The sequence below is a fragment of the Notothenia coriiceps genome, unplaced genomic scaffold (assembly GCF_000735185.1).
Source record: "Notothenia coriiceps isolate Sejong01 unplaced genomic scaffold, NC01 NC01_scaffold00012094, whole genome shotgun sequence".
Taxonomy (NCBI): Eukaryota; Metazoa; Chordata; class Actinopteri; order Perciformes; family Nototheniidae; genus Notothenia; species Notothenia coriiceps.
In genome coordinates this window covers 59,686-70,537 of record NW_011344795.1, presented here as the reverse complement: position 1 = coordinate 70,537, position 10,852 = coordinate 59,686, and the positions used below count along the sequence as shown (strand labels likewise).

Here is a 10,852-nt window from a genome sequence, read left to right as displayed (position 1 = left end):
CGCGGATTGGCCCAAATGTAACGGCTCCGCGGATTGGGTCCATTTGGGCATGGGCACGTCACTGTACCCAAGAAGAAAACAATGGAAAAAGAAAAATCTCCAACGAGGCGTTCTGGGGCAGCATAGACAGGTCTTTTCTGTGTTAGAGTTGTACTCGCTACAGGGTGTACTTAAAGTCTGAGGGTTTGTGACTGAAAAGCCAAAATGCTTGTTTTGCCATTACTTATTATTTGTATTATTATCTTCATTTCTGTTTGCATCGCATTTAATTCTTGTTGTTTATCACTTCCGGCAATGGTCACGTGGGTGTGGTTTATTGTTATTTAGGTCACCTGTTGGATGCCGGTTTGGGAGGATATGATGTAGGAAGAGTGTGAATTTGCTCTGATACTTTCTGTTGACCGTCAGGTCGGGAGTTGTACATTGTTTGTTTGCGTTTTATGAAACACTATGGACTATGAATGACTTCGGACTCTTATATGGAACGCGTCACAGCAAAGAGCACATTTTAGCCTCTCAGCGGCATAACTCATAGGGAGTTTGTGCTGCTACAGTGACTTTGCAGACCGTTTACATGCATAAAAACCTTCATAACACACAAGGGGACGGGTAATAACCGGAAAAGCATGACATGGGACCTTTAATGAGTTTCATTTAGTGCATTTGTTTTTCCGCTTCAGCCCTAAGAGTGTTTTTATTTCAGTATTTTCAGTGTATTGTAAAGTATTTACACTGACCTGTGTGTGAATCTGTGTTTCAGTTTCCTGCTGGTGTTCAGCTGTTTGGTGCTGTCTGTATTCTCCACCATCCCAGAACACCAGAAGTTCGCCAACCAAGGCCTCTTCATCCTGGTAAGACCCTCTTTGTTACACAAACACACACATATGACTACTTCAGCATCCGTTTTCAAAGTCTGTCCTTTTCACACCCACGTGCCATCTCCCCTACTTAGGTGTATCGGTATTTGCTTGCGTACATGTTGCTTTGTTTGCCGGTGGAGGCACAGACAGCGTTGTAAGCAGCTGGGAGGATTCAGGTGTTGTTGACTGCGCAGGAAATCATAGACATGATCCACTAATCCTAATAGCTATCCCATAATCCCCCCTTTTTCCTCTGTGCTCCAGCTGCTTTAGTGAAAGGTAATGGACACTCGCTTTCTCCTTATTACCTGACTCCTACGCTTTCGAGCCCCCTCCTCCCCTCTACAACCTTGCTCATCTTTACGTGTTACTTAATGGTCGGACTCTTGAATTTCCCACTGACTCTTTGGATCAATCACCCGGCCATTAGCAGGCAATCAGCCATTAGTGGACTTTACTTACATGAGCATTGGCTGTAATGACTGATTGGTTCAGGGCACCTTTAACTGCCCTTAGAGTCCAGACACCTGAAAATAAGACAGATAAAGAGATACAGAGAAGACTGGCAGAGGGGCTTGTTAATAGCCTTTAGCTGTTTTAATATACCTTTAATTATTTAGCATTTAAGTTAATGTTTTATTGAATAAAACGTGACAACATTTGTGTTAAACATACATGACAAAAATCAAGGATTGGACGTATCGTTTTCAGGGTAACTAAACAAAATAACAAAAGGTGAATCAAGAGAAAATGCTAATTACAACATACACACAGATATTGCAGAGAATTCTGAATAAAACAGATTATGCTAACAGTATTTAAAGTAATATAACTTTTGTTAGATAAGGACGCAATCTATTAACTCATATATATATATATATCATAACAATATTTAATAATGTGTTACAGCAGTCCTGAAAAATGCCACGGACCTCACTTTGAGAATCACTGAGTTTAGATGACACTTTTCTTGTATAGCCTCACGCTATACATCTTATACATTGAGTACATTAAAATATGCCCTGGGTGTGTGGGAGTTCATTTGTTTGGGTGATCTGTAAAACACTAAGCTCACTTGTCTGCTGTATGTCACTGACCTGGGTGTGTATGCGTGTGTGTATTTGTGTGTGTTTTGTAGGAGTTTGTGATGATCGTGGTGTTTGGGTTGGAGTACTTCATCAGAGTCTGGGCGGCTGGCTGTTGCAGCAGATACCGTGGATGGCAGGGACGGCTGAGATTTGCCAGGAAGCCCTTCTGTGTCATAGGTTAGTGCGTGTGTGTGTGTATTTTTGTGTGTGTGTATATGTCTCTGTGTGTGTGTGTACAGTACACAAACCCACATCAAAATCCTGTGTGTGTACATGGTTTATTCAACAATTGTTGTCTTATCTCCTCATAATGACTTCTTCACTACTTTTCTTTGTGTATTTTTTCTGTACGTCATCGCAGATTTCATCGTATTTGTGGCATCGCTGGCGGTGATAGCAGCGGGGACCCAGGGCAACATCTTTGCAACGTCAGCCCTACGCAGCATGCGCTTCCTGCAGATTTTGCGTATGGTCCGTATCGACCGCCGGGGAGGCACCTGGAAACTACTGGGCTCAGTGGTTTACGCTCACAGCAAGGTGGGAATGACAGCCCGCTAAATATAGTCCTGCTTTTACACATGCTTTACTTCAAAACACGATCTCTGGTTTTTATGAATGACCTGCATTTATATACACTAGTTACTTGTAGAGACAATGCCCATATTTAATGAAATACTTTGTTTACGTCTGATCACACATGCACATAATGTACTATGTCAGCTCCTCAACTGATAGACAGCACAGCTGAAGGAGTTATTGTAGTATTTAAAGTATTAATTTGAAGTTGGTTTACACTAGTTGGTAACTCATTTGGGTTTAAGGCTTACATTTAGCTTTATTTATTGGAGTTGTATTTTGTTATACTGGAATTGAATTCATGTTTCATTTTTCTTACCTTTGACACATTTTTCCTGTATTCAAATATTTAATCTTGAATTGTAATTATTGGTAATTCAATAAAACTACAAGTTAGGATATCAATATATGAACTACGGCACTTCCACACAGTGAGACTTACAGATTAACAATGATCAGCCAATACCCAAAGCACTCGGAGTGAAAACGTGATATCAGAGCATCCCCATCAATTGTGCTGATATTTAAAATGGAGTGTATACAAATGCGTGTTCGCCACATACAGCTTTATGGATTAATATAAGAGCAGGAATGAGTTATTAAAAGGCTGGGGATGATGGTTACTGATGGGATGAATAACTTAATAACTCTCAGCGTTGAGGAATATGTGGTGAGTCTACTGACCAGCTGTGACGGGTTGTTTACACTCGCTGCCCTCAACATAAAACTTCCTATAGCTGCTCAATTTCAGCAATTAGTTGTTTTTATGCTGACCCAAACATCTGACACCCACCGGTGGCCGATGGCGATGATGATGAGTTGATACATCAGCTGTCTAAGCAGAACTGTGCAGCCAAGTCAAAAGTGGACACCAAATATGATGATGAGGGGAATTTATCCGATAATGATGATAGTGATACGTTAATGACAGCAGGGATTATGATGCTGGAGATGCTGCTGTGTTTCCGACAGGTGAGATTGATTCCTCCTCTCTGTCCCTCTCAGGAGTTGATTACAGCTTGGTACATAGGTTTCCTGGTCCTGATCTTTGCCTCCTTCCTCGTCTACCTGGCAGAGAAAGACATCAACTCAGACTTCAACACCTACGCAGACTCCCTCTGGTGGGGGACTGTGAGTACAACATAACACACTCAGGCAAACAGTATCTCTGTCGCTGAAGAGAAAATATATAACTTTTGTCGTGAAAATGTTCTTATAATAAAAACAAAACAAATAACAGACAAGAGGGTGACGGACAATACAAACATAAAGTGGAATGTAATAAGCATAAGACATCTAAGAATATCACAACGAAAATTTGTCTTAATGTGTGCATATATGTAAATGTATCTGTTGACTGTCTATATAGGATATACATATTTTATACATATTTTTATACATATCTGTATAATTTTACATTTGGGATTGTTGGAAACGTCATTTCGTTCTCTCTGTCTGTAAACACAAACTGAGTAAGATTAACATTAAAGTTGACTTTGAACTTGAAACAATAACAGCATTCATCATAAGTACATTACATATATAATCCTTGAGAACTATTGAAATATTGCCAGGCATCAACTGAATTTTGTTAAGATTTAACAACAAGCTTTCCCGATCAATTTCATATGATTTATTTTGCAAAGTCATAATCTTTTGGACATTTTAAACTTTATTTGCTTATGTTAGTAAAAATACAGACAGATAAACCCATTTCAGTTCAAGGTTAAAACATTTTTCTTATGGTGGAGTATGAAGGGTGAATTGAGGAGTCTCTCCCTCAAAGCTTGATCAAATAGAGTCAAAATTACACAAATAAAAATTGTAGTTTCACACAAAATGCATGTTATATGAACTTCCTACATCTATGTGTGTGATCATGTATATTTATCCTCCCATCCAGATTACTCTAACCACTATCGGCTACGGTGACAAAACCCCTCGTACCTGGCAGGGTCGGCTCCTGGCTGCTGGCTTCGCTCTTCTGGGAGTCTCCTTCTTTGCCCTGCCTGCTGTAAGTTTCCTGTATATTCACTACTCTTTATTTACTAAAACCCTCTCAGTGGTTCAGCCTGGTCAGAAATGCTTTGCTGACTTTGATTTGACCTCTGACCCTCAGGGCATTCTGGGGTCCGGCTTTGCCTTGAAGGTTCAGGAGCAGCACCGGCAGAAGCACTTTGAGAAGAGGAGGATGCCTGCTGCCAACCTGATACAGGTAAGAGTCACAGGGAGAGTCATCCACGCTGCTTTTATATCATGTGTTCATTTCTTAGATTAACAGTGGGGTATTAGTGAACTTTCACTGTTTGTTTCTGTGTTTTTGTTTCTTTCTCCAGGCCGCATGGCGTCTCTACTCAACAGATGCCAAACACTCCTATCTGACAGCCACATGGTACTTCTATGACAGCATGTTGCCTTCGTTCAGGTAAGTTCCCCATATGTGTGAATGCTCAGAGTGGATTCAACCCACAGAAATCTGTGGTTGTGTTTGTTTGGAGTTTTGTCATAAAAGCAGACAGAGATTTGAGAGTTCCATCACCAAAGAGTCAGCTATGTACTATAGTTAGCGTTGTTTTGTCCCTGCTCATACACATCGTTATGAAAACACACAACACAAATCAGAAATGATTGAACTTTTTCTCCATCATCAATGCCATTCAGTTACATTTGTGCAGTGGTGGTTTAAGTAAAAAGGGATATTGTTTCCTGTCATTTTAATATAATACAAATGTAATTCAAACCCAAAAATGCTTCTGCCACCACTGTTACATTTATTATTTTTGTTCTACGCAGTGGTTTCTTATATTCTTCGCTTTTCTGTATTAATTTGACTAATTTGTATTTACTTAAAAGGAAGGGAACATGAGGAACTCAAATAGAAACATATCATAAAACAAAACATTCATATTGCAATATTTTAAAGGCACAATGAGTAGGATTCTTTTGAAAAAAAAACAACCATATACTATAGATGGCCAACACAGATCCATGTCCATCATCAAGACGTTTATTGGCTTCAACCTCTACACAAAGGTAGAGTTTATTAAAAATGGCAAACAAGTGAGGCATACTGCAACCGACAAATCCTATTCATTGTGCCTTTGAATTCAAACTTTTACGTATCATCTATCCTCTCAAGTATCCCTCTTCTTTTGAGTGTTTGGACCATTGGTTTGGCCTTTTTGTGAGTTTTTCCATATTTTGTTGTTTTTTTGTTCATTTGTCATGTGTTTTTTTTGTTCATTTGTGCACGTGGGGGTGTCAGAGAACTGACGCTACTGTTCAGTCACCTCCAGCGGCAGAGTAAGACCAAGAAGGTTCCCCAGAACTCCTACCACACGCTGCTGTCTGGGCTGCGGCCCTACAGCCCCCCCCACCTGTCAGGGGACAGGTACGCACCCGCCACCCCTCACAGCCTCACATCCAGACAGGTGGCCAAAAGTCGGCCTACACTCATGCTCTCTCACACACACACACACACACACACACACACACACACACACACACACACACACACACACACACATACCATTACAAACAGTAACAACAGGGTTTTACAGGAGCATACATTCAACAGGTGTACAAAGAACACGGACTGCTTCCGGGGTTTTTCTGCATGGATGTGTTGTGTTTCTAATGATGTGTCACTAATGCTGATTTGAGATCACTGTGTTGCAGGCCCCCACTGTGCTTCTCTGCATCTTTGTCTGCTTAGCTCATACTTTTGACATCCACTCCGCCTCCCGCTGTTCACTCACTGGTTGCTTCTTCCTGTCTTCCTCTTTTCTTTCCCTTCTATGTCCATCGTGTCTTTTCCATCCTCCATCCTTCATCTGTTCTCAGGAGGGCAGAAGTTCCATGCAGGTTTGTTCTCCAAGTCATGCGCTGTGCTTGTGGGTTGAAGGGTGTTTATAGCAAATGTGCTGCATTAGTTTCATAACATGTTAATGTTAAAAAATAACAAAGCTAGGGCTGATAATGTGAAATGTCGGAATTATGCATGCATTTGATGAAAGAAGCACCAAAATAATTCTAAATGTGCTGGAAGAAATGTTTTGGATTTGAGGAGCTGCTGTCAAACCATGATGTTTAATGGGCTGTGTTGATGAATATACTCGGGTGAAACACTAACCCTCTACCTTTGCATGATCCACCCCCGCCTACCGGTTTAAACCCGCCTCCTCACTTCTCACTAACGCTGTCTCCATAATCCAAAACGGCCCCTCAGAAGTTAATCTTCCAGGTTTAGGTAAGGCAGCAAGATGAGGAAGGGAAAGGGCTCTTTGGAATATTGAGATCTCACTCCTCACCCCTCCATCTCACCCTCTCTCCCCTTTGGTACGTTATCCTAACGGGTTAACAATGTACCCAGGTTTTGTCCCAGAACTTCTCGTTCTCCTTCCTCCCGTGTGCTACTCCTCTTCCTCTCACCATCTCTCCCTCTGCCTTGTGTGTCTCCTCAGTCAACTCCTTTCTAAAAAACGGGGTCTCTTCCGGATTCACGCTGGCCGCAAGCAGAGGTATCCGTGGCAACAAGCCTGTGCACGGGGCATACTCCTAAAACACGCACACCTTGCCTGAAACACTCATATTTGTGGAACTGTGCATTGTTTTGTTTTTTTAACGAAATCCTGCACTTACCAATTGAGTACTTGAATGAGGCATTACTCTGGTCCACAAATACTTGAGTGATACTTGACCATGAAGAATTGCTGTGTTCCTCTTTCCTCAAAGGATGTTTCTCCAGCTCAATCTTTCCTGCTGGAGAAACAAGTTCAGATTTTACTTGCTTTAGCTTGAAAATCAGGATAAACCGTGTGTTGAAAAAACATCAGTCCCGTTTTCCAATTGCTTACATCTAACATCTCTAAAGAAACAAGAAAATAAAAATATTCCACTGAAAAAATAAGCAAACAACTTTACTCAAAATGGAGCTGAAGTCAAAAGAATTGCCCTGCTCTTGACTTAAGTTTTTAAACTCAGTTGTTTGGCTCATTTATAGTGTTTTCTTGGAGAGAAGGTTTAAATGATTCAGCATGTTTACCTATTTCATATTAGTCATGTAACCTTTCAACAAAATCAGCATGTTAGTGCTGTGTTTTTAAAAGGTTTTTTTAAGTGTTTCTGTTTGCATGCGATATCGTTCTAATGCTTTGGAAAGATTCAGTGAAGGTTATGAACCTGAATGCATTCAAATTATTTACTTACCAAACAGCATGCAATGCCCTTTCACTCTATCTCCCCCATTTCCTCCATTTGTCCTGAAGCATTTCAGCTAGCCTCTATGAAATGCAGTTTCCACTAACCTCCCTTAACTATTAAATTTTAATTTAAATGGCTGGCCGTAACACACGCACAACAAAGAGTATATCATCGTAAAGACGCGGGAGTGAACAACTTGGCTGGAATTGCTCTGTGGTGCATGATATTTGCATTGCCTTATGGATCCGTGACATTGTGTGAGCTGTAAGTGGCTGCAGAGAAGGAGTGCTCTCAAGAGCATGTTAATACCGCATGGTTCAGGGTAGGAGTCAACCTGTTGGAGAGAATGGTCGCCAATATCTTTCCTCCTGTAAAAAGATGACCTCACACTAGCGGCCTGCGTGGGTTGTTGTGAGTGCTATAGAGTTATTAATCAGACACCTTTTGTATGGCTGCGCTTTGAAGCCGATATTTTGATGCTTATTCACTCTGTGATGGGATTAGGGAAGCGTGTCTTTCCGCCTGCCCAGCACTCCTGCAAGTCTTGAATCAGGTTTCAGTCTTTTTTTGCTGAATCAGGTGCTATGATAGGCAAATTAAATAAGCAAATCCTCAGGGTAGAATACGTTTTTTAGCAATGTTGAGGGGTCAAACTGCCTCCCTGACAAGTCAGCTAGACACAATCTAAATGTCTGTTTGTGGCCCTGTTTTGTCTGTTTGTCAAGTCTTTCTGATGATTGTCCTGAAAGTCCCAAGCTATATTTTGTCGTGTCACTTTTACTAACTAACTCTTTTCTAACAAGCTCAGGCTGCCGTTCTGCTGCTCCGCTAAACTCCCAGGATAACACAGCTTAGATTTCTGTTAAGGTCAAAGGCATGGACAGTGTGGTCATTGAGAAAAGAAAACCTTTTAAGATCCAAGAAACCCCCACTGTGCCTAGAGATGTTTAAATATTTGACCTTCACTTTCAGCAGTAAAATGGGCTTCCGGGATCGTATAAGGATGAATCATTCCCGATCATCCCAGTCCATTAAGAACAAGGGGTCTCAGATGCCCATGGGCTCCGGGGTCCGCCGCTCCCCCAGCCAGGAGAACGTCCCCGAGGCCACGAGCCCAGGGAAGGTCCAGAAGAGCTGGAGCTTTAATGATCGCACACGCTTTCGCACCTCCCTTCGCCTCAAACCCCGTCCACCTGTTGATGGTAGGCACCACAAATGTCAAAATACCTTTATTACACCCATAAGCACCATTTCTGTTTAATAATGTGTCCTCCTCTGTTTTGGCTCAGTGGATGGGCTCGGGGAGGACAGTGTGGAAGACAAACCTTATTGTGACGTGGCCATGGAGGACGTAATACCAGCAGTGAAGACACTCATACGGGCTGTCAGGTGAGTCCTGACATTAACAATATTCCATTTTTTTTTTACATATCTGTACATATATGGTGGTCCTTCTTCAACATTGTAATTGTCAACCCAGTTAAAAGCATTTGTTTTGTTCTTTTGAGCACTGAATGAATTTTCAGTTGCTGCAGCCGATAATATGTTCGGTCTGAGTTTCGGGGCTGTTTTCTAACTAGATAATGAGTACAAAAAGGTAATATAAAGTTAGAAAAATCTAAAATATTTCTTCATTTGAGACGTTATAATATTTATTTTATATATTTTTGGACCTTACCTGATACCGGTTAGATCTAGAAATTGCTCACCCATGTTGAGTTAAATCAATGAAAATATGAAACCCTTAGGCTGAGGGCTTGTTGTGCTCTGAAAGCTCATGTTTCCAGTCTTACTAGGCCAACGCTCCTGAAGGTGCAAGCAGGCGCTGCTGTGCCGCTGCTCATTGATAGAATAAGGTCACTGTGTTCAGATGAAAAAACCCATGCATGTATTCAGACATGAGCACTTCTCATGGTATTTGACCGCATGCATTAGTCGGTGAACATGCTGCTCCTCAATTTAGGCACTGGTGTGCGCAGATTCAGCTGACGGAGTAGAAATGTCCCCACACACACACAGCTGAGATAGAATCACAGGATACTGCTGTCAGCTTTGATGTGATGTATGTGAGTGTTAGATGTCATGGAAAATGTGTGCTTAGACACTGAATGAATAAATACGACGTCCTTTAGATTGCAGTGATGAGGAAAGCAAAAACAAAAAATGGAGATTAGTATGAAGGTAGATATGGTGCAAAATGCGAGAGCGTGTAAAACCTGATGTGAGCACTTGCAGAAAAAAAATCTGATCTTGTGTGCATACATTTACACTTGTATCAAATATCCACGTATCTGTGAACCAAATTTGAAGTCACAGAAGAAAACATTAAGTTTTGTAGCTTGTAGAATTTTTTTTTTTTTTTTAAATATATTTTTTCATTACAACTGCAACTTGGTTATTACAACCTCTCAAATCAGTCATTACAACTTCACGAATCTGCTCTGTGGCAGCATACATCGACGAATCTGCGGCCTTGACTTTTGCTACACTTCCTGTGATGAATGTGTCGCTAAAGTAATTTTCACCTGTAGATGTGGGGGGAGGGAGGGGGGTTGGAGCGAAGGGTCGGAGCTATCAGAACAACGAGGCGCAAGCTCGGGTCAGTCACACACAAGTGACTACTGTACTGTTGCCCCTTTCACACCAACACATTTAAATGCATTTGTGAATGGTGTTTTAAATTTACAAATCACATATTTACACACAAATTATTTTTATGTTCACACAAATAATTATGAGACATATCTAAGCCTAAACACATTCATCGCAAGAAGTGTAGCAAAAGTCGATTTGTCGATGTATACTGCCACAGAGCAGATTCGTGAAGTTGTAAAGACTGATTTGAGAGGTTGAAATAACCAAGTTGCAGTTGTACTGGAAAATATATTTTTAAAATATATATTTTTCTGCAAGTGAACATTTCATCACTAAGTTCATTTTTTTTCTACAAGCTACAAAACTTTTTATTTTCTTCTGTGACTTCAAATTTAGTTCACAGTTACGTGGATATTTTATACAAGTGTATGGTTCACAGTTACGTGGCTATTTTATACAAGTGTACATTTGGTTCACAGTTACGTGGCTATTTTATACAAGTGTAAATGTATGCACACAAGCTCAGATTTT

The 10,852-nt window shown here is 40.9% G+C and overlaps 1 protein-coding gene across 1 annotated transcript in view; it reads left to right on the top strand.

Moving 5' to 3' along the window:
* LOC104947161 (potassium voltage-gated channel subfamily KQT member 4) overlaps positions 1–10,852 on the top strand; it is a 41,333-nt gene that overhangs the window by 16,896 nt on the left and 13,585 nt on the right. Inside the window, exons 3-12 of the mRNA XM_010773122.1 lie at positions 761–851; positions 1,999–2,125; positions 2,310–2,485; positions 3,530–3,655; positions 4,428–4,538; positions 4,644–4,739; positions 4,861–4,949; positions 5,790–5,915; positions 8,699–8,928; positions 9,016–9,115. Coding sequence (XP_010771424.1) covers positions 761–851; positions 1,999–2,125; positions 2,310–2,485; positions 3,530–3,655; positions 4,428–4,538; positions 4,644–4,739; positions 4,861–4,949; positions 5,790–5,915; positions 8,699–8,928; positions 9,016–9,115 — 1,272 coding nt within the window. The remainder of the gene's footprint in view (positions 1–760; positions 852–1,998; positions 2,126–2,309; positions 2,486–3,529; positions 3,656–4,427; positions 4,539–4,643; positions 4,740–4,860; positions 4,950–5,789; positions 5,916–8,698; positions 8,929–9,015; positions 9,116–10,852) is intronic.